The sequence below is a fragment of the Dendrobates tinctorius genome, unplaced genomic scaffold (genome assembly GCF_039654945.1).
Source record: "Dendrobates tinctorius isolate UK_male_01 unplaced genomic scaffold, ASM3965494v1 ptg000450l, whole genome shotgun sequence".
NCBI classification, from domain to species: Eukaryota; Metazoa; Chordata; class Amphibia; order Anura; family Dendrobatidae; genus Dendrobates; species Dendrobates tinctorius.
This window is the reverse complement of record NW_027362112.1, coordinates 1,395,563-1,419,165: the sequence shown is the minus strand read 5'-3', so window position 1 is coordinate 1,419,165 and position 23,603 is coordinate 1,395,563. Positions and strand designations below refer to the sequence as shown.

The following is a 23,603-nucleotide window of genomic DNA, read 5'->3' as shown; positions in this document are numbered from 1 at the left end:
GCTCTGGCTGATGGGATGATGTGGGATATTAGTGGTAGTAGTCCGGTGGCTCTGGCTGATGGGATGATGTGGGATATTAGTGGTAGTAGTCCGGTGGCTCTGGCTGATGGGATGATGTGGGATATTAGTGGTAGTAGTCCGGTGGCTCTGGCTGATGGGATGATGTGGGATATTAGTGGTAGTAGTCCGGTGGCTCTGGCTGACGGGATGATGTGGGATATTAGTGGTAGTAGTCCGGTGGCTCTGGCTGACGGGATGATGTGGGATATTAATATGTGGGATATTAGTGGTAGTAGTCCGGTGGCTCTGGCTGACGGGATGATGTGTGATATTAGGGGTAGTAGTCCGGTGGCTCTGACTGACGGGATGATGTGGGATATTAGGGGTAGTAGTCCGGTGGCTCTGACTGACGGGATGATGTGGGATATTAGGGGTAGGAGTCCGGTGGCTCTGGGTGACGGGATGATGTGGGATATTAGGGGTAGTAGTCCGGTGGCTCTGGCTGACGGGATGATGTGGGATATTAGGGGTAGTAGTCCGGTGGCTCTGGCTGACGGGATGATGTGGGATATTAGGGGTAGTAGTCCGGTGGCTCTGGCTGACGGGATGATGTGGGATATTAGGGGTAGTAGTCCGGTGGCTCTGGCTGACGGGATGATGTGGGATATTAGGGGTAGTAGTCCGGTAGCTCTGGCTGACGGGATGATGTGTGATATTAGTGGTAGTAGTCCGGTGGCTCTGGCTGACGGGATGATGTGGGATATTAGGGGTAGTAGTCTGGTGGCTCTGGCTGACGGGATGATGTGGGATATTAGTGGTAGTAGTCCGGTGGCTCTGGCTGACGGGATGATGTGGGATATTAGGTGTAGTAGTCCGGTGGCTCTGGCTGACGGGATGATGTGGGATATTAGGTGTAGTAGTCCGGTGGCTCTGGCTGACGGGATGATGTGGGATATTAGGTGTAGTAGTCCGGTGGCTCTGGCTGACGGGATGATGTGAGATATTAGGTGTAGTAGTCCGGTGGCTCTGGCTGACGGGATGATGTGGGATATTAGGGGTAGTAGTCTGGTGGCTCTGGCTGACGGGATGATGTGGGATATTAGGGGTAGTAGTCCGGTGGCTCTGGCTGATGGGATGATGTGGGATATTAGGGGTAGTAGTCCGGTGGCTCTGGCTGACGGGATGATGTGGGATATTAGGGGTAGTAGTCCGGTGGCTCTGGCTGACGGGATGATGTGAGATATTAGGGGTAGTAGTCCGGTGGCTCTGGCTGACGGGATGATGTGAGATATTAGTGGTAGTAGTCCGGTGGCTCTGGCTGACGGGATGATGTGGGATATTAGGGGTAGTAGTCCGGTGGCTCTGGCTGACGGGATGATGTGGGATATTAGTGGTAGTAGTCCGGTGGCTCTGGCTGACGGGATGATGTGAGATATTAGTGGTAGTAGTCCGGTGGCTCTGGCTGACGGGATGATGTGGGATATTAGTGGTAGTAGTCCGGTGGCTCTGGCTGACGGGATGATGTGGGATATTAGGGGTAGTAGTCCGGTGGCTCTGGCTGACGGGATGATGTGAGATATTAGTGGTAGTAGTCCGGTGGCTCTGGCTGACGGGATGATGTGGGATATTAGGGGTAGTAGTCCGGTGGCTCTGGCTGACGGGATGATGTGGGATATTAGGAGTAGTAGTCCGGTGGCTCTGGCTGACGGGATGATGTGGGATATTAGGGGTAGGAGTCCGGTGGCTCTGGCTGATGGGATGATGTGGAATATTAGGGGCAGTAGTCCGGTGGCTCTGGTTGATGTGGGATATTAGTGGTAGTAGTCCGGTGGCTCTGGCTGATGGGATGATGTGGGATATTAGGGGTAGTAGTCCGGTGGCTCTGGCTGACGGGATGATGTGGGATATTAGGGGTAGTAGTCCTGTAGCTCTGGCTGACGGGATGATGTGGGATATTAGGGGTAGTAGTAGTCTGGTGGCTCTGGCTGACGGGATGATGTCGGATATTAGGGGTAGTAGTCCGGTGGCTCTGGCTGACGGGATGATGTGGGATATTAGGGGTAGTAGTCCTGTAGCTCTGGCTGACGGGATGATGTGGGATATTAGGGGGAGTAGTATGGTGGCTCTGGCTGACGGGATGATGTGGGATATTAGGGGGAGTAGTCCGGTAGCTCTGGCTGACGGGATGATGTGGGATATTAGGGGTAGTAGTCCGGTGGCTCTGGATGACGGGATGATGTGGCATATTAGGGGTAGTAGTAGTCTGGTGGCTCTGGCTGACGGGATGATGTGGGATATTAGGGGTAGTAGTCTGGTGGCTCTGGCTGACGGGATGATGTGGGATATTAGGGGTAGTAGTCCTGTAGCTCTGGCTGACGGGATGATGTGGGATATTAGGGGGAGTAGTCCGGTAGCTCTGGCTGACGGGATGATGTGGGATATTAGGGGTAGTAGTCCGGTGGCTCTGGCTGACGGGATGATGTGGGATATTAGGGGTAGTAGTCCGGTGGCTCTGGCTGACGGGATGATGTGGGATATTAGGGGTAGTAGTCTGGTGGCTCTGGCTGACGGGATGATGTGGGATATTAGGGGTAGTAGTCCGGTGGCTCTGGCTGACGGGATGATGTGGGATATTAGGGGGAGTAGTCCGGTAGCTCTGGCTGACGGGATGATATGGGATATTAGGGGTAGTAGGCCGGTGGCTCTGGCTGACGGGATGATGTGGGATATTAGGGGTAGTAGTCCGGTGGCTCTGGCTGACGGGATGATGTGGGATATTAGTGGTAGTAGTCCGGTGGCTCTGGCTGACGGGATGATGTGGGATATTAGGGGGAGTAGTCCGGTAGCTCTGGCTGACGGGATGATGTGGGATATTAGGGGTAGTAGGCCGGTGGCTCTGGCTGACGGGATGATGTGGGATATTAGGGGGAGTAGTCCGGTAGCTCTGGCTGACGGGATGATGTGGGATATTAGGGGTAGTAGGCCGGTGGCTCTGGCTGACGGGATGATGTGGGATATTAGGGGTAGTAGGCCGGTGGCTCTGGCTGACGGGATGATGTGGGATATTAGGGGTAGTAGTCCGGTGGCTCTGGCTGACGGGATGATGTGGGATATTAGGGGTAGTAGTCCGGTGGCTCTGGCTGATGGGATGATGTGGGATATTAGTGGTAGTAGTCCGGTGGCTCTGGCTGACAGGATGATGTGGGATATTAGTGGTAGTAGTCCTGTGGCTCTGGCTGACGGGATGATGTGGGATATTAGTGGTAGTAGTCCGGTGGCTCTGGCTGACGGGATGATGTGGGATATTAGTGGTAGTAGTCCGGTGGCTCTGGCTGACGGGATGATGTGGGATATTAGTGGTAGTAGTCCGGTGGCTCTGGCTGATGGGATGATGTGTGATATTAGGGGTAGTAGTCCGGTGGGTCTGACTGACGGGATGATGTGGGATATTAGTGGTAGTAGTCCGGTGGCTCTGGCTGACGGGATGATGTGGGATATTAGTGGTAGTAGTCCGGTAGCTCTGACGGGACTTTGTGGGATATTAGGGGTAGTAGTCCGGTGGCTCTGAATGACGGGATGATGTGGCATATTAGGGGTAGTAGTCCGGTGGCTCTGGCTGACGGGATGATGTGGGATATTAGGGGTAGTAGCCCGGTGGTTCTGGCTGACGGGATGATGTGGGATATTAGTGGTAGTAGTCCGATGGCTCTGGCTGACGGGATGATGTGGGATATTAGTGGTAGTAGTCCGGTGGCTCTGGCTGACGGGATGATGTGGGATATTAGGGGTAGTAGTCCGGTGGCTCTGGCTGACGGGATGATGTGGGATATTAGTGGAAGTAGTCCGGTGGCTCTGGCTGATGGGATGATGTGTGATATTAGGGGTAGTAGTCCGGTGGGTCTGACTGATGGGATGATGTGGGATATTAGTGGAAGTAGTCCGGTGGCTCTGGCTGATGGGATGATGTGTGATATTAGGGGTAGTAGTCCGGTGGGTCTGACTGACGGGATGATGTGGGATATTAGTGGTAGTAGTCCGGTGGCTCTGACTGACGGGATGATGTGGGATATTAGGGGTAGTAGTCCGGTGGCTGTGGCTGACGGGATGATGTGGGATATTAGGGGTAGTAGTCCGGTGGCTCTGGCTGACGGGATGATGTGGGATATTAGTGGTAGTAGTCCGGTGGCTCTGGCTGACGGGATGATGTGGGATATTAGTGGTAGTAGTCCGGTAGCTCTGACGGGACTTTGTGGGATATTAGGGGTAGTAGTCCGGTGGCTCTGACTGACGGGATGATGTGGGATATTAGGGGTAGTAGTCCGGTGGCTCTGGCTGACGGGATGATGTGGGATATTAGGGATAGTAGCCCGGTGGTTCTGGCTGACGGGATGATGTGGGATATTAGTGGTAGTAGTCCGGTGGCTCTGGCTGACGGGACGATGTGGGATATTAGTGGTAGTAGTCCGGTGGCTCTGGCTGACGGGATGATGTGGGATATTAGGGGTAGTAGTCCGGTGGCTCTGGCTGACGGGATGATGTGGGATATTAGTGGAAGTAGTCCGGTGGCTCTGGCTGACGGGATGATGTGGGATATTAGTGGTAGTAGTCCGGTGGCTCTGGCTGACGGGATGATGTGGGATATTAGGGGTAGTAGTCCGGTGGCTCTGACTGACGGGATGATGTGGGATATTAGGGGTAGTAGTCCGGTGGCTCTGGCTGACGGGATGATGTGGGATATTAGGGATAGTAGCCCGGTGGTTCTGGCTGACGGGATGATGTGGGATATTAGTGGTAGTAGTCCGGTGGCTCTGGCTGATGGGATGATGTGGGATATTAGGGGTAGTAGTCCGGTGGCTCTGGCTGATGGGATGATGTGGGATATTAGGGGTAGTAGTCCGGTGGCTCTGGCTGACGGGATGATGAGGGATATTAGGGGTAGTAGTCCGGTGGCTCTGGCTGACGGGATGATGTGGGATATTAGGGGTAGTAGTCCGGTGGCTCTGGCTGATGGGATGATGTGGGATATTAGGGGTAGTAGTCCGGTGGCTCTGGCTGACGGGATGATGAGGGATATTAGGGGTAGTAGTCCGGTGGCTCTGGCTGACGGGATGATGTGGGATATTAGTGGTAGTAGTCCGGTGGCTCTGGCTGATGGGATGATGTGGGATATTAGGGGTAGTAGTCCGGTGGCTCTGGCTGACGGGATGATGTGGGATATTAGGGGTAGTAGTCCGGTGGCTCTGGCTGACGGGATGATGTGGGATATTAGGGGTAGTAGTCCGGTGGCTCTGGCTGACGGGATGATGTGGGATATTAGGGGTAGTAGTCCGGTGGCTCTGGCTGACGTGGGATATTAGTGGTAGTAGCCCGGTGGCTCTGGTTGATGGGACGATGTGTGATATTAGGGGTAGTAGTCCGGTGGCTCTGGCTGACGGGATGATGTGGGATATTAGGGGTAGTAGTCCGGTAGCTCTGGCTGACGGGATGATGTGGGATATTAGTGGTAGTGTCAAGGTGAAAATATATTTTCTTATATAACTTTTATACTTTTATACTGTGAAACAATAAGTTTTTCCTAATTGCTTGCTAATGCAAATGTAACTGTATTAAAGATGGCTGCCAGTGTTCACTTTCACTTAAATTCAGTGTCTAAAGAGTTAAGTTAAGTTTCATTTCTCCTAAAAAAAGATAACTCAGGAATGTGAAGAAGAAGTAACCATCGGGAGACTTTTTGACGAATCAGAGAGAGACTGGACACTAGATGTATACTGCATAAACCCCGCCTAATGCACGCCTTCCCCTAACCCTCAATATAGTATTGTGTATTTGTAAATAAAGCCAGTTGTTGTACTGCTCCTGACAGGTGTGGATGCAGGACATTAGCTAAGACTGAATCAGCTGCGTGTCTGAGTCATTCTTAATTGGTACCAGATGTTTTGCGCTCACACAATGATTTGGAATGACTGGTGAATGAGGATTTATTGTCGTTTACGACCCCGACAATTTGGAGCCCAACGGGGGGCGTGGACAGTGATCCGAGGCTCCTCTGGACCCATGCCTGGATGTCTGTGGATGATACCTGTAGTGGCTGACCTCGAGGACTGATCACCCTCCAAAACACGGTGAGATCATATACACTGTATGTGTCACACTTGCTAGTGTCTCAGCCGTTATTGGTTTGTCTGTGGTCTCCTTGGGTCTGAGGGGTGACCTGTCGAGTGGTGAGACTGAGTGCGATCCTGTGCCACGCTCTGAACCAGCAACTGAGAGACGTCGCATTCTGCGCGTCCTCGTGTACACCACACCTCCTCCACCGGTCATTGTACTCCATTCAACCACCCTACCCGTGACTATTGTCTAGTAGTGAAGTGGAGTGATAAATTGAGCTAGTTGCAGATTGTGGGGCAACCTAGAGGAAGGGATAGGAGACGCAGCCTCTGTGATATTGTACCAGCTAGGTAATTAAGACGTCCCGAGAAGGGACCACCTGTATTTCTGTGGAGGGCTCTCACTAGGAGACCGCCTCCCGACTGTTGGAATATCGTGGCAGGATAATCTGTTAATCACTGCTGTTCAAGGTTAGGGAAAGGAAGTATTGAGCGCGAGGCTCTTTTCCTAGTACGTCGAACGTGAGGCTCCGTACTGTGGAACATCAGTGTTGATATCGCTACCAGTGGTTTTTCTGCAGAGAACCATAGTATTCTGTAAGAGTCATGCTGCGTATCTTAAAGCAGAAGAAGTCTGTGCCCCACAAGTTAGATGAGGATGCTGTGGAGGTCAAGGCAATAGTAGCGTCACGGGAAGGCAAGAAGGCAGTCAAGAATGTTGAGAGATTGTATAAGCATGTAGGATTGCCCTCGTCAGGGAGATTACAGCCGGCTATGTGGCATAATCTCATAGAGAACAAACGAGGCATGTTGAAAGATAAAGGATTGTTAGAACAAGCACAAGCTCATCTGCGAGTTGCGCGAGGCTTGAAGAATGAAGGATGGAAAGAGATTGATGGGGAAGGAGGATCAGACAATGCGGAACCTGTGTTTGGTTATAAAATGCCTTTGAACTGTGATCTTATAGATTGTAAAATGGCCGCCGTGCCACTGATGATGAAAATGCAGTCCCAACCACCGCCCTATAATGGCGACAAGACGAGCTCTCCAGAAGCGTGGGTGTGTCCTGTTTGTGGCGTGCAGAATCCAACCTGGGTGGAAACCTGCCGTGTGTGTGGGGCGGGCCGTCCTTGGGGTTCCGCCCAGACCATGGACGGAAGTGGGGCATGCCACGCCTCCACCGGCAGCCATCTTGGTGCACCCGGAATTCCTCCCCAGCCACTATGTCCGCTGGTAACACTTTCCGGCGAGTACTATCAGGGACCACCACTTCCTGAGAAACCTCCGGCACCGACCGATGCTGTTTCCACCTCTAATGTTCCTGTTTCTGTTCCGGCCTCTGGGCCTAGTCTCCCGGTGCAACCCACTGTGATATTTGTAAATACACCTGGTCAAGGTCCCTTCACTCTTGATGCCCTGACCGGCAGTACGGCTTTCCGGTCCGTAATGCGTATGAGGCGCCAAGCTATCGGAGATGATGAGGGATCAGAAGATTCTGACAATCAGGTTGCTACAATTCCCCCTGCCCCGCCACTGCTATTAGGTCCGTTCGAATCCCCCCGGCCCGGAAGGAGTCCACTACCTACCCCTCTCAACAAATCCTCTAGGTTGCCCCATGACCCTGAAATCTGGTTCCCCTGTCATTCACGCTATTACATCACACCTCAGGGCTCCCAGGTTCTTTTCTCAGTGGGGTATGGGGACATAGTTACCCACCAGGTAGGAGCCATAGTGAACCCAGCTAACTCTACCCTGTCGCATAGAGGTGGTTTGGCCCAACAGATAGCTAAAAAGGGAGGCCCAGCCATAACCCAAGAGTGTCAGGCCTACCTTACCAATTATGGCCCCTTGCATCCAGGAGACGCTATGTCCACCCAGGGAGGGAATTTGCCCTGTGATATAGTGTTACACACTGCAGGCCCTATATATGATTACAGGACACCCGAGCATTGCCGTACAATATTGCAGACCGCCTTACAGACAGTGCTTATCTTTGCAGGACGGCTAGGGAGAGATACACTTCCTCGTAGAACTTTGGCTATACCATTGATATCTTCAGGACTCTTTGGATACCCACTGGGCCCCTGTATGAAGGAACACGTTGAAGTCATCAAGAATTGTCTCCAATCAACCCCAGATCTCGATTTACAAGAAGTTAGGATCGTCTGTTACCATGAATCCGGATTAGAGGGCATCATGCCCTTGGTAGCTGAATACATGATACCACTGATGCACACAGGTATAAAGCCCCTGGATGAGGTAATACCCACAGCACCCCCAACTGCCCCGAAGGATGAGGCAGTGACACATGACGAAGAAGAAGAAGGGCTGAAGCTGAAATACAAACCCTTCACTCCGGTACAAATTGATGCTATTGTTAACAAGTTACCTGACCCGGACAAATTTCCCATGCAGTATGTAAGGAAACTGGAACAGACTAGGAGCATCTACGGGGCTACATGGTCTGATCTATCAGGCATCACCTCAATCAAAGACCTCCTTAAGATAGCTAAAGAAATTGAGCAAACAAGGACAATAAAACGACCTGTCATGTATGCTGGAGCACAAGGAAAAAAGTGGAGACGTAATAGGGAAGGCATGTGAGATGACACTGACGTTCCTTTTGACAATCTATTCCCCACATGACATCCATGCCATACTCCTACAAGTTCAACCAAAACATCTGTCTATGGCCAGACAGCTCCGACTTGAGTGTGCTCTACTAATTCCTGAGTATGTCACTCCTCAAAAGATGTAACGTTCTGAATCCAGCCACCCTCCTGCCTGTGGATTCAGAAAAGGGGGAATTGGTGACCGTATTGGCGAGTGAGGAAGGATACTTTGACATGACGCATGAACATGTCTGCATAGAACTGATGAGTCAGGAGACAGTTGGGTTTGCACACATTCATGAAAAACCTGTTCCTAATGCAGACTTTGAGTTTCTTTTTTGTAGATGGCCCCAGATACCACCAGGATGGACGATTCTACACTGGATATGCAGTAGTATCCTCACATGAGGTAATCCGAGCGGAACCACTCTCTCCTCACATGTCGGCGCAGGAGGCAGAGTTGAAGGCACTCACTGAGGCGTGTAGAGCCGCTGCAGGTAAAGTCGCTAATATTTTCACAGATTCGAAGCCCATTAAAAATGCAGAGCTGGTGAAACAATTGATGGAGGCATTGATGTTACCAGTCCAGGTTGGCATTGTCAAGGTAAAAGCACACACAAAGGTGACTCCGTGGAGGTAGAGGGCAATAGAAGGGCGAACGAGGCTGCTAAAATAGCACAAGGCAGCCTAGAGAGAGCAGTGGACGGTGGCGGGGAGTCAGCGTATTCCAGCCACATTGGGTCTAGATGTCCTGAAATCCCTCCAGCAAAAGGCTACCCAAACAGAGAAGGTACACTGGGGGAGACTGGGAGCTGAGCTGAACTCAAACGGAGTATGGGAGAATAAGGATAAATTGTGCCCACCAAAGTCCCTGTTCCCAATCATGGCGCAAGCAGCACATGGCCCCACTCACACCTCAAAAAGTCACATGTGTGCCATGGTAGATGCCTTCTGGATCGCTCCTGGCTTCAGTTGCGCAGCCGCGAAACTTGTACAATCATGCCTCATCTGTGCACAGCACAACCCAGGTAAAACAGTAAAAGTCCCTAAGAAAGCGACACCTAGGCCTCTCTACCCGTTTCAGAGACGGCAGATTGACGACATACAGCTACCAAGGTAGGAGTGTATGCAAATATCCTAGTATGTGTAGATCTCTTCTCTGGATGGCCAGAGGCCTACCCGGTGAAAACGGCTACAGCTCGAGCCACTGCAAAGAAACTGGTGATGGAACTAGTACCACGATTCGGTGTCCCTGAAACAATTGAATCAGACAGAGGTACACACTTTACTGCTGAGGTAATGCAAAATGTAATGCAAATGATAGGTGTAGAACAAGCATTTCATACACCCTACCACCCACAGAGTTCAGGGAAGGTAGAGAGAATGAACGGGACACTAAAATTGAAAATACAGAAAACCATGGAACAAACCCATAGACCATGGCCAGAGTGTCTCCCATTAGCATTATTCTCAGTAAGGTACACACCCACGGGGAAAGCTAAACTGTCACCCTTCGAGATACTGTTTGGAAGACCACCGAACACAGGGTTGTACTACCCACAGGTCTTAACACTCAATGTGGATAATTTGACAAGTTATGTAATCCAGTTGCAAAAGCATTTAACTCAAATGCATTCTCTAGTTTTCTCTTCCATTCCAGATCCAGATAGTGTGGAAGGAACTCACTGTCTGCAACCTGGTGATTACGTATATGTCAAGAAACACTCCAGAAAGACCCTTGAACCCCGATATCAAGGACCTTACCAAGTACTCCTAACAACGCCTACTTCTGTTAAGTTGGAAGGACGACCAACCTGGATCCACGCATCGCATTGCAAACTAGCCACAGGAATTAACAAAGCATAAGAGTGCATAATGTTTTGGTTTGGTTTTGTTGCATTATCTGTAATAATGGTAGCTGCGTGGGACAGTCTAAATTCTCCAATGTCCTTGAATAATAAGTTTATACAACATCATGAAAAAATACTAAATGATTGGTCAAAAGACACTCAGTCTCCAGCAGATTGCTGGATCTGCACACATTCACCAGTATCAGCCACTAGTATTCCGTTCCTTGTTATTCCTGTGCCACCCGAGGAATTATTTGCCTGGACCAGTTGTTCTGATACACTCGCTAATAATGCCACAAATAATGTGAAGTTATGGAACACAACTGTTGGTATACCTATTGTGGGATGGGTAGGATACCCTTGGTGGCAGGGTAATCTTTCAGGAAGTAACACATACCTTCAATATCTGGCATATAAAGGGGGGGCTTGGGTACCCAGGAATAGAACTCGGTTAACCTACCTGGGGCAAATTCCAATGTATGGCCTACAAGTTAGTTTTAATGTAACTTCCCACTCTACTGATGCCTTCAAACCAATACTGCTAGAAAGAAGGTTGCATAACACGTCCTGGGAGTATTCCAATTTATTTCCCCAGGGCAATAATGAAACTTGTTTTAATATTTCAGGTAATATACCTTGCAACGAGTCATCTGGATATGAGAAAGGAACTCCCACCTGTAGAAATCCCGATGTAGGGTAGTGTAGCCCTTTAGGACAACTTCCAAATTGGTGTATGCTTCAGAATGTATCTGCGTTCATAGATTTAGTTCATAGACTGGTATTACAACATTCAGCCCTATGGGACCTACCTAGTGACATGTTCTGGGTATGTGGAGACAATGCATATAAATGGTTGCCAGTAGGGGTAAAAGGTGCTTGTACTCTGGGTCGTTTGACTCCAGCTACCTTTGTTATTCCGAATGACCAGTTGAATACTCAGAGCATACCTAAACACCACTGCCTGTGTCATGAATTTGTTGAAAGGTTTGAAGCCCACTGATTGCCCAGATTACGTCCCACTAATTCATAAGGAACCCAAACTAAAGGTCCCAGGAGAAGTAACTGTATTAGCTGACAATTACACCTGCTATAATTCCCACGACACCACAGGTACACCAGTAGGGATCTTCGAGGCAGGTTTCTGCAAAGAGAATAGTTCTCTAGATACTGACTTGTTAATCAAACATACACAATATATGTATGACATTTATTGGTTATGTGGAGATGGTAAGCTCCGTCCTAGGTTGCCAAATGCCTGGACAGGCCAATGCACCCTTGTTAAACTAGCTATGCAGTTCAAGATTCTACCCTGGGATCCAAAGATACCTGATGAACCTACCAGGAAAAGGAGAAGCCTCGATCAGCTCCATATGAGTTATGAAGAAGATCCACTAGTATATATTGATGCTATTGGAGTGCCAAGGGGGGTGCCTGACCAATTTAAAGCCCAGAACCAGATCTATGCTGGCTTTGCTTCTATAATCCCACAGGTGCAGATTAATAAAAATGTTGAATGGATCAATTACATATATTACAGTGAACAAAGGTTTGTCAATTTCAGCCAAGATGCCTTCCAAGGTATAGTTGAAGAATTGGGCCCTAACACTATAATGACACTCCAAAATCGACTAGCCCTTGATATGATATTAGCTGAGAAAGGAGGAGTTTGTGGGATGGTGGGAGAGGAGTGTTGTACCTATATCCCTCAGAACTCTGGAGTGAATGGAAAAACCATGATAGCCCTTAAAAAGATAACTGGGTTAGCAGCAGAATTGAAAACTAATGCTGGAGTAGACACATCTTTCTTTTCCGGCTGGTTGGGTGGACTCAAGGGATTCCTTCAACAAGCTTGTATAGTACTGATTGCCCTCCTTGTAATTGGATCGATAACTCTTTGTTGTGTTATTCCCTTGTATAAAAAGGTTATTGCCAAAGCAACTCCGACTGGCACCTTCCTCAATCAAGAAGTAGACCCACCAGAGTACGATGGTACTGATCTAGGGGAGATCCCTAAGTATATTCCCCTCAAGAGAGTAGACAAAACCCCCCATTCTCAGATGATGTTAAGAGACTTAGTTTAGGGACAGCGGGAGAACTCCATGTGAGGTTAGTGAAGGGTTCAGCTGCCTGGAGGCCTCTCGCTAGGGGAGAGCTTCTGAGGTGTCTGGATGAAGAAATCCACCTCCCCTTTTCCCATCGCATGGACAGTCTCGAAGGATCTTTCATTAAGGGAAAAACTTAGTGTTTAGGGGGGATTGTCAAGGTGAAAATATATTTTCTTATATAACTTTTATACTGTGAAACAATAAGTTTTTCCTAATTGCTTGCTAATGCAAATGTAACTGTATTAAAGATGGCTGCCAGTGTTCACTTTCACTTAAATTCAGTGTCTAAAGAGTTAAGTTAAGTTTCATTTCTCCTAAAAAAGATAACTCAGGAATGTGAAGAAGAAGTAACCATCGGGAGACTTTTTGACGAATCAGAGAGAGACTGGACACTAGATGTATACTGCATAAACCCCGCCTAATGCACGCCTTCCCCTAACACTCAATATAGTATTGTGTATTTGTAAATAAAGCCAGTTGTTGTACTGCTCCTGACAGGTGTGGATGCAGGACATTAGCTAAGACTGAATCAGCTGCGTGTCTGAGTCATTCTTAATTGGTACCAGATGTTTTGCGCTCGCACAATGATTTGGAATGACTGGTGAATGAGGATTTATTGTCGTTTACGACCCCGACAGTAGTAGTCCGGTGGCTCTGGCTGACGGGATGATGTGGGATATTAGGGGTAGTAGTCCGGTGGCTCTGGCTGACGGGATGATGTGGGATATTAGGGGTAGTAGTCCGGTGGCTCTGGCTGACGGGATGATGTGGGATATTAGGGGTAGTAGTCCGGTGGCTCTGGCTGACGGGATGATGTGGGATATTAGGGGTAGTAGTCCGGTGGCTCTGGCTGACGGGATGATGTGGGATATTAGGGGTAGTAGTCCGGTGGCTCTGGCTGAGGGGATGATGTGGGATATTAGTGGTAGTAGTCCAGTGGCTCTGGCTGACAGGATGATGTGGGATATTAGGGGTAGTAGTCCGGTGGATCTGGCTGACGGGATGATATGGGATATTATAGTGAATGTGGCTATGGGGAGTGGGCGGGGCTATACACTCAGCTTTATATATATATGTAGATATAATCACTATAATTTGTTATAACTAACCGTAGTTACTATACCCGGGCAGCGCCAGGCTCTTCAGCTAGTATCAAGTAAAGTTGTGAGTTTTCAGGTTTTTCTATGTTTTTGGCTTTAGATGAGTCCAGTTCTCTGAGTGGACATCTCCTTAGAGTTGTGCGGAGCTCCGGCTAACGCTCACATCCATACTGGTCTCACCATGGTCAGTAGCCTCTTGATAAGACAGCAGCTCTTCCTTTGGTAACTGACTTGTGTCATCACTCTCATCATCTTCGGGGGTCACAAGCTTCATCAGGCTGAGGTTACACACATTGGCCACCTCCTTAATACCTGGAGTGAAAAGATGTAAGGAAGACGCAGGAGGAGAAGGCATCATGTATGAACAGCAGGGTGCGGCACGTCACAAAGGATACTCTTCTTGCGATCGTCGTACGACAGACATGGCAGGACAGCAGTCAGGATGCCGGAGGAATATGGAAGCATCACTCTGCCGGCCAGCTGCAGGAACTCCCGCATCCAGGACATGGCCATCAGCTGGATCAGGTCATCTGTCAACAGGGACATCGTGGGAGACAGTCGTCACTGCCGCCCAGATCCAGAGCCAGGACGGGGCGAGAAGCACTCACCTGACGACTGGCAGTGGATCACCAGAATATTGGCCATTTCTGCAAACTTCACACTGTCCGGCATCTTCTTAATCTCCTTCAGGAACTCGCCCAGAGACACCTCACACCTGCAGGAGCACAGCCACAGCTGAAGGTTCGCTCAGGTGTCCATGCACCACTACACCCATCATCCTCCAGAGAACAAGCCTCATATAATCTGGCCTAACACAGTGAAGCCTGCAATGCTGCCAGACGACAAGGGTCAGATGGCAGAGCAGTGACAGAGAAGCTTAAAGGGAATGTCTGCAAAAATACAAAACTCCTGTGGTCTCAAGAACGAAGAAGGTGACGTCATCTCTATAGGACCTGTATGGACAACCGGAGCCTGATTAGACAAGTGAGGCAACAGAATTGATAATAATGGCCTATTCCAAGGAGAGGACAGTGACACCGAGTCATGGAAAATCCCTTTTACACTAAGGCCCCTGTATACAGAGATACATGATAAGATCCTGTCTGCAGCCACCACTAGGGGGAGCTCCCTGTATACAGAGATACATGATAAGATCATGTCTGCAGCCACCACTAGGGGGAGCTCCCTGTATAGAGATACATGATAAGATCCTGTCTGCAGCCTCCACTAGGGGGAGCTCCCTATATACAGAGATACATGATAAGATCCTGTCTGCAGCCACTCCCATAAGTAATATGATTAAGGACCAAAACTCAGTCACAATTACTCACATCTTCCGAATCTCTTTACTGTTATCTCCAAGTATTTGAAACAGACCGTCCAGAATCTCAGGTAGATACTCCAGCAAATTGATGTCAGGAACATTCTCCAGAACAAGAATCTGAGAAATAAATACTTATCAGATAAAGATAAACACCAACTACTGACAAAAATGAGTGATAAGATCCTGTCTGCAGCCACCACTAGGGGGAGCTCCCTGTATACAGAGCTGCATGATAAGATCCTGTCTGCAGCCTCCACTAGGGGGAGCTCCCTGTATACAGAGCTGCATGATAAGGTCCTGTCTGCAGTCACCACTAGGTGGAGCTCCCTGTATCCAGAGATACATGATAAGATCCTGTCTGCAGCCTCCACTAGGGGGAGCTCCCTGTATACAGAGCTGCATGATAAGGTCCTGTCTGCAGTCACCACTAGGGGGATCTCCCTGTATCCAGAGATACATGATAAGATCCTGTCTGCAGCCCCCACTAGGGGGAGCTCCCTGTATACAGAGCTGCATGATAAGATCCTGTCTGCAGCCTCCACTAGGGGGAGCTCCCTGTATACAGAGCTGCATGATAAGGTCCTGTCTGCAGTCACCACTAGGTGGAGCTCCCTGTATACAGAGATACATGATAAGATCCTGTCTGCAGCCTCCACTAGGGGGAGCTCCCTGTATACAGAGATACATGATAAGATCCTGTCTGCAGTCACCACTAGGGGGAGCACCCTTTATACAGATACATAAGATCCTGTCTGCAGCCACCACTAGGGGGAGCACCCTGTATACAGAGATACAAGATAAAATCCTGTCTGCAGCCACCACTAGGGGGAGCTCCCTGTATACAGAGATACATGATAAGATCCTGTCTGCAGTCACCACTAGGGGGAGCACCCTTTATACAGATACATGATGAGATCCTGTCTGCAGCCACCACTAGGGGGAGCTCCCTGTATACAGAGATACATGATAAGATCCTGTCTGCAGCCACCACTAGGGGGAGCACCCTGTATACAGAGATACATGATAAGATCCTGTCTGCAGTCACCACTAGGGGGAGCTCCCTGTATACAGAGATACATGATGAGATCCTGTCTGCAGCCTCCACTAGGGGGAGCTCCCTGTATACAAAGATACATGATGAGATCCTGTCTGGAGTCACCACTAGGGGGAGCTCCCTGTATACAGAGATACATGATAAGATCCTGTCTGAAGCCACCACTAGGTGGAGCACCCTGTATGCAGAGATACATGATAAAATCCTGTCTGCAGCCACCACTAGGGGGAGCTCCCTGTATACAGATACATGATAAGATCCTGTCTGCAGCCACCACTAGGGGGAGCTCCCTGTATACAGAGATACATGATGAGATCCTGTCTGCAGTCACCACTAAGGTGAGCTCCCTGTATACAAAGATATATGATAAGATCCTGTCTGCAGCCACCACTAGGGGGAGCTCGCTGTATACAGAGATACATGATAAGATCCTGTCTGCAGTCACCACAAGGGGGAGCTCCCTGTATACAGAGGTACATGATGAGATCCTATCTGCAGCCACCACTAGGGGGAGCTCCCTGTATACAGAGATACATGATAAGATCCTGTCTGCAGTCACCACTAGGGGGAGCTCCCTGTATACAGAGATACATGATAAGATCCTGTCTGCAGCCTCCACTAGGGGGAGCTCCCTGTATACAGAGATACATGATAAGATCCTGTCTGCAGCCACCACTAGGGGGAGCTCCCTGTATACAGAGATACATGATAAGATCCTGTCTGAAGCCACCACTAGAGGGAGCTCCCTGTATACAGAGATACATGATAAGATCCTGTCAGTAGCCACCACTAGGGGGAGCTCCCTGTATACAGAGATACATGATAAGATTCTGTCTGCAGCCACCACTAGGGGGAGCTCCCTGTATACAGAGATACATAATAAGATCCTGTCTGCAGCCACCACTAGGGGGCGCTCCCTGTATACAGAGATACATGATAAGATCCTGTCTGCAGCCACCACTAGGGGGAGCTCCCTGTATACAGAGATACATGATAAAATCCTGTCTGCAGCCACCACTAGGGGGAGCTCGCTGTATACAGAGATACATGATAAGATCCTGTCTGCAGTCACCACAAGGGGGAGCTCCCTGTATACAGAGATACATGATGAGATCCTATCTGCAGCCACCACTAGGGGGAGCTCCCTGTATACAGAGATACATGATAAGATCCTGTCTGCAGCCACCACTAGGGGGCGCTCCCTGTATACAGAGATACATGATAAGATCCTGTCAGTAGCCACCACTAGGGGGAGCTCCCTGTATACAGAGATACATGATAAGATCCTGTCTGCAGCCACCACTAGGGGGAGCTCGCTGTATACAGAGATACATGATAAGATCCTGTCTGCAGTCACCACAAGGGGGAGCTCCCTGTATACAGAGATACATGATGAGATCCTATCTGCAGCCACCACTAGGGGGAGCTCCCTGTATACAGAGATACATGATAAGATCCTGTCTGCAGCCACCACTAGGGGGAGCTCCCTGTATACAGAGATACATGATAAGATCCTGTCTGCAGTCACCACTAGGGGGAGCTCCCTGTATACAGAGATACATGATAAGATCCTGTCTGCAGCCTCCACTAGGGAGAGCTCCCTGTATACAGAGATACATGATAAGATCCTGTCTGCAGCCACCACTAGGGGGAGCTCCCTGTATACAGAGATACATGATAAGATCCTGTCTGCAGCCACCACTAGGGGGTGCTCTCGGATCTTGCTACTCACCCAGGAGATGATGAATTGTCGGGCGTACTGGTTGTTGGAGTAAATTCTTTCCCTCAGAAGTGGGACAAACCCGACCAAGTCAAATTTGCTGCTTTCCGTCACAATATCCTAGAAGGAGGAAGCGAGGGACATTACAGGAGCGCAAGGCTCATCCTGCCGTCCGCAGCGTGCGGCTTCTCTGCTGCACGGGGATAGGCTCATGCTCACACACCACTGAGGATGGGCACTAACCTTCAGCAGCCGGTCCAGGAGCTCGGAGCCGCTCTTCACATTGGGGTCCGGATCTGCAGCAAGCTGTGAAATAGAGAAGTACGTCACGTATGCTGGAGAAGCCCCCGGATCTGGGGATGAAGCCCCCACTGCCGTAGCGGATGGAAGCAGGCCGAAGTTAGGCAGTCCCTGCATGTGTTGTGGCTGTCAGGCAGCTGCGGGGTCTCCGGCGCCCGAGGATGACCCCTTCTAACACCTTATCGGAGCTCGCTCATCAGAACCCTTAATAACCAGTCCTCGGGCATCTGCGCTGACGGGGCCACAGGCTGAAATGGCGCCAGCAGAGCGCAGCACTTTCGGACACCCAGATGTGCAATGTGAAAGCCGCCCTAAAAGATTGTAATCCGACCTGCAGAGTAGGGGACGGATGGTGTGTCGGACACCACTGATCGAGAAGGATAAGGTCATCAACATCCAGATCCTGTAGGATCCCCACAATCATCCCAGGAAAGAAAAGGAGCAAAGAAAATGTAGCGCCATCATGTGGCCGTCATTCATACTGCATGCTGGCAGAGGACACATGACAGGAAGTCTATTGTGGTTACCATGGCGACCTCAGAGCGAGCACAACACACGGAGGAGCCGCAGGTGACCGCCCGTCTCTTTACCTTACTGAGTCCATCAAACAACACGTTGAAGTGCGGCAGGACGGCGCCACGGGCCACCTTCACGATGTTGTAGAGCGCCTCGCAGGCGTAGTAGCGCAGCCGGCTGTCCGCATCGTTAAAGCAAGTCAGGACGGGTTCAATCAGCTCCCGCAGGTACTGGCCCGAGTCCTGCAGTGAGAGGAGAGGGTTAATGCAGGCCCGGCGCCCCGGCACCACCAACCTCCACAGCCCTTACCTTGCCCAGCGCGATGGAGCATGCGGCCAGCCCGATCAGACCTCCCTTCCTGCTGTGCGGATGCTGCGAGAGCGCAAACTCCTGCGACAGGATCAGGATGACGTGTTTAATCTGCGTCCCATTATTCTGCGCCACAAACTCCCGCACCAACCTGCGGACACAGAAGCAAGACGTGGTCACCGGGAAGACCCCCGGGGTCTCCAGTTATCCCCCTATTCCCAAGAACTAAATTCTAATATCCGAACCCCCCAGGAAGACTCGTGTCCTCCCATTCTGTCTCCCAAGTGTCTATAGACTCTGCCCTCTCTCTCTGGCTTCTCCTGTGTCCGCCCCGCCCTCTCTTTCTGGCTTCTCCCGTGTCCCCCCGCCCTCTCTCAGATGTCTCCCGTGTCCCCCCAGCCCTCTGTCTCTGGCTTCTCCTGTGTCCGCCCCGCCCTCTCTTTCTGGCTTCTCCCGTGTCCCCCCGCCCTCTCTCAGAAGTCTCCCGTGTCCCCCCACCCTCTCTCAGATGTCTCCCGTGTCCCCCCACCCTCTCTCTCTGGCTTCTCCCGTGTCCTCCCCGCCCTCTCTCAGATGTCTCCCGTGTCCCCCCAGCCCTCTGTCTCTGGCTTCTCCTGTGTCCCCCCCCGCCCTCTCTCTCTGGCTTCTCCCGTGTCCCCCCGCCCTCTCTCAGAAGTCTCCCGTGTCCCCCCACCCTCTCTCAGATGTCTCCCGTGTCCTCCCACCCTCTCTCTCTCTGGCTTCTCCCGTGTCCCTCCCGCCCTCTCTCAGATGTCTCCCGTGTCCCCCCACCCTCTCTCAGATGTCTCCCGTGTCCCCCCGCCCTCTCTCTCTGGCTTCATCAGTGTCCCCCCCGCCCTCTCTCAGATTTCTCCCGTGTCCCCCCTGCCCTCTCTCAGATTTCTCCCGTGTCCCCCCGCCCTTTCTGCCGGTGTCTCCCGTGTCCCCCCCGCCCTCTCTCCCGGTGTCTCCCGTGTCCCCCCGCCCTCTCTCCCGGTGTCTCCCCCCCGCCCTCTCCCGTGTCCCCCGCCCTCTCTCCCGGTGTCTCCCGTGTCCCCCGCCCTCTCTCCCAGTGTCTCCCGTGTCCCCCCTCCTCTCTCCCGTGTCTCCCGCCCTCTCTCCCGTGTCCTCTGCCCTCTCTCCTGGTGTTACGTGTTACAGAACCACTCAGCACCCAGAATATGTTGTGCAGTTATATGTATGTATAATAGGTTCCATGCGAGATGCATGTCCCTAATGTATCAGCACACAGGCTGCGCCCCTGGGCAGAGGGACACGATATTCTCCTTTTGTCCGCCCTCCCCCCACCTTTATAATTCTCACAGTAAACATCGGCAGGCTCCGGCCACCTGCGGCTTTTGTAATGCATGTCTGGCCTGACGCTTGTCTATTGGCCTGCCCTCTGTATCTGTGTGATATATTCTGTGTCCTGTGAGTAAAGTGTTGTCAGACTGGAAATACGTGGAGAAGCAGTGATCTTTTATATGCGCCCATGTAACCAAAGAATTCCAGCCAGCGTCATTCATTCAGACTCGCAGAGCGGACCTCCGAAAACACGGGGTGGTACTGAAAGAGGTACCCCAGCTTGGTAGACCCCGTTACACTGGTGGCAGACAGCGGGATTTGATACCCCTTCTACAGGAGGAAAGTAATGAATGGAAAATAACTACCAGAAGTTAAAGAAGACTACATTAAAAGATCTGGTGGAAGCCCGAGGGTTGATCGCCAGCAACAAAAGCGGATTTGATAGCAGCCATCATGAAACACGACAGTGCAGCGCCCCCCAAATGTGAACGTGGAGGAGACCGAATTCCAGAGGGAGGTAAAGAACAGACTGGCGTTCTATGGCCCAAACCCTGCAGTAGAGATCATACGAGAGGTGATGGCTGATGTGCGTACTGATCTGAAGGAAAAGATGGCCGAGCGGACCAGGATGGAGCTAGCCAAGATGGAGATGGCAGAGCGGACCAAAGTGGAGCTGGCCAAGATGGAGATGGCAGAGCGAAGAGAGGAGAGCCAGCGAGCAGGGGGAGCTCTGGCCTTCGACCAGGTACCTTCAACAGTAAGCCACAAAAAGATCCAGTACAATGCCTTCCGACAGTTGGGGGAGGCAGAGGAAGACATTGATGGCTTTCTGCAGTACTTTGAGCGGCAGTGTGCCCTTCATCAAGTGAAGCCGGAGGAACGGGTTCAGATTCTGGCCAGCAAGCTGACAGGCCGGGCAGCGGACGCCTATCGCACGGTACCTGATGAGGACTGTATGGACTATCAAGACGTGATCTTGGCCCGGTATGTGCTGACACAAGAGGCCTACCGCCAAAAGTTCCGCGGGCTTATAAAACACGTAACACCCGGTGTCTCCCGTGTCCCCCGCCCTCTCTCTCTCCCAGTGTCCACCCCCCCCCTCTCTCGGTGATCCCCCCCCTCCTCTCTCTCGGTGTCCCCCCCCTCCTCTCTCGGTGTCCCCCCCTCCTCTCTCTCGGTGTCCCCCCCTCCTCTCTCCCGGTGTCCCCCCCCTCCTCTCTCCCGGTGTCCCCCCCCTCCTCTCTCCCGGTGTCCCCCCCCTCCTCTCTCCCGGTGTCCCCCCCGTCCCCCCCTTCCTCTCTCCCGGTGTCCCCCCCTCCTCTCTCCCGGTGTCCCCCCCCTCCTCTCTCCCGGTGCCCCCCCCTCCTCTCTCCCGGTGTCCCCCCCCTCCTCTCTCCCGGTGTCCCCCCCTCCTCTCTCCCGGTGTCCCCCCCCCCTCTCTCCCGGTGTCCCCCCCCTCCTCTCTCCCGGTGTCCCCCCCTCCTCTCTCCCGGTGTCCCCCTTCCTCTCTCCCGGTGTCCCCCCCCTCCTCTCTCCCGGTGTCCCTCCTCTCTCCCGGTGTCCCCCCCTCCTCTCTCCCGGTGTCCCCCCCCCTCTCTCCCGGTGTCCCCCCCCCTCCTCTCTCCCGGTGTCCCCCCCCCTCTCTCTCCCGGTGTCCCCCCTCCTCTCTCCCGGTGTCCCCCCCCCTCTCTCCCGGTGTCCCCCCCCCTCTCTCCCGGTGTCCCCCCTCCTCTCTCCCGGTGTCCCCCCCTCCTCTCTCCCGGTGTCCCCCCCCTCCTCTCTCCCGGTGTCCCCCCCCTCCTCTCTCCCGGTGTCCCCCCCGTCCCCCCCCTCCTCTCTCCCGGTGTCCCCCTTCCTCTCTCCCGGTGTCCCCCCCCTCCTCTCTCCCGGTGTCCCTCCTCTCTCCCGGTGTCCCCCCCCTCCTCTCTCCCGGTGTCCCCCCCTCCTCCTCTCTCCCGGTGTCCCCCCTCCTCTCTCCCGGTGTCCCCCCTCCTCTCTCCCGGTGTCCCCCCCTCTCTCTCCCGGTGTCCCCCCCCCTCCTCTCTCCCGGTGTCCCCCCCCCTCCTCTCTCCCGGTGTCCCCCCCTCTCTCTCCCGGTGTCCCCCCCTCCTCTCTCCCGGTGTCCCCCCCTCCTCTCTCCCGGTGTCCCCCCCCCCTCCTCTCTCCCGGTGTCCCCCCCCCCTCCTCTCTCCCGGTGTCCCCCCCCCTCCTCTCTCCCGGTGTCCCCCCCTCCTCTCTCCCGGTGTCCCCCCCTCCTCTCTCCCGGTGTCCCCCCCTCCTCTCTCCCGGTGTCCCCCCCCCCTCCTCTCTCCCGGTGTCCCCCCCTCCTCCTCTCTCCCGGTGTCCCCCCCTCCTCCTCTCTCCCGGTGTCCCCCCCTCCTCCTCTCTCCCGGTGTCCCCCCCTCCTCTCTCCCGGTGTCCCCCCCTCTCTCTCCCGGTGTCCCCCCCCCCTCCTCTCTCCCGGTGTCCCCCCCTCTCTCTCCCGGTGTCCCCCCCTCCTCTCTCCCGGTGTCCCCCCCTCCTCCTCTCTCCCGGTGTCCCCCCCCCTCCTCTCTCCCGGTGTCCCCCCCCCTCCTCTCTCCCGGTGTCCCCCCCCCTCCTCTCTCCCGGTGTCCCCCCCTCTCTCTCCCGGTGTCCCCCCCTCCTCTCTCCCGGTGTCCCCCCCTCTCTCTCCCGGTGTCCCCCCCTCCTCTCTCCCGGTGTCCCCCCCTCCTCCTCTCTCCCGGTGTCCCCCCCCCTCCTCTCTCCCGGTGTCCCCCCCCCTCCTCTCTCTCGGTGTCCCCCCCCCTCCTCTCTCCCGGTGTCCCCCCCTCTCTCTCCCGGTGTCCCCCCCTCCTCTCTCCCGGTGTCCCCCCCTCTCTCTCCCGGTGTCCCCCCCTCCTCTCTCCCGGTGTCCCCCCCTCTCTCTCCCGGTGTCCCCCCCTCCTCTCTCCCGGTGTCCCCCTCACTTCTCTATCTCCAGCGCCGCCACCTTCCTCTTCTCGTACATCTTGTCGTTCAGCGCCCGCACGATGTTCGGGGTCAGGGGGCTCAGCTCCCGCTCCGCGCTCATCTTCCCGGCTCTCACCACAACAGCCGGGCACCGCGGCCGCAGTCACATGTCCCGGACACGATCCTCCGTCATGTGACTCGCGATGCAGTATGGGAGATGTAGTTCTGACAGGAAAACGGATCCAAACGTGACCAGAGAGCGGCGACCTGAAGACTCATCCCCCCCCAACTGACAACCCCCCCTCACCGACTGACAACTGAGGACTCCCCCTCCCGACTGACAACTGAGGACCCCCCCTCACCGACTGAC

The 23,603-nt window shown here is 52.9% G+C and overlaps 1 protein-coding gene across 4 annotated transcripts in view; it reads right to left on the bottom strand.

The window, feature by feature from the left end:
• The window catches only part of VAC14 (VAC14 component of PIKFYVE complex), a 53,288-nt gene extending 29,828 nt beyond the window's left edge, over positions 1–23,460 (bottom strand). For 3 of the 4 annotated variants that reach the window (XM_073564348.1, XM_073564349.1, XM_073564351.1), the window contains exons 1-9: positions 23,251–23,459; positions 18,998–19,148; positions 18,763–18,930; positions 18,116–18,178; positions 17,885–17,992; positions 15,106–15,215; positions 14,383–14,489; positions 14,170–14,304; positions 13,955–14,086 (exon numbers count right to left, since the gene is read on the bottom strand). In XM_073564348.1, coding sequence (XP_073420449.1) covers positions 13,955–14,086; positions 14,170–14,304; positions 14,383–14,489; positions 15,106–15,215; positions 17,885–17,992; positions 18,116–18,178; positions 18,763–18,930; positions 18,998–19,148; positions 23,251–23,354 — 1,078 coding nt within the window. In that variant the 5' untranslated portion in view covers positions 23,355–23,459. Of the gene's footprint in view, positions 1–13,954; positions 14,087–14,169; positions 14,305–14,382; positions 14,490–15,105; positions 15,216–17,884; positions 17,993–18,115; positions 18,179–18,762; positions 18,931–18,997; positions 19,149–23,250 lie in introns of all 4 variants that reach the window. The other variant, XM_073564350.1, reaches the window with a different exon arrangement.
• Positions 23,461–23,603: the final 143 nt, after the last annotated feature.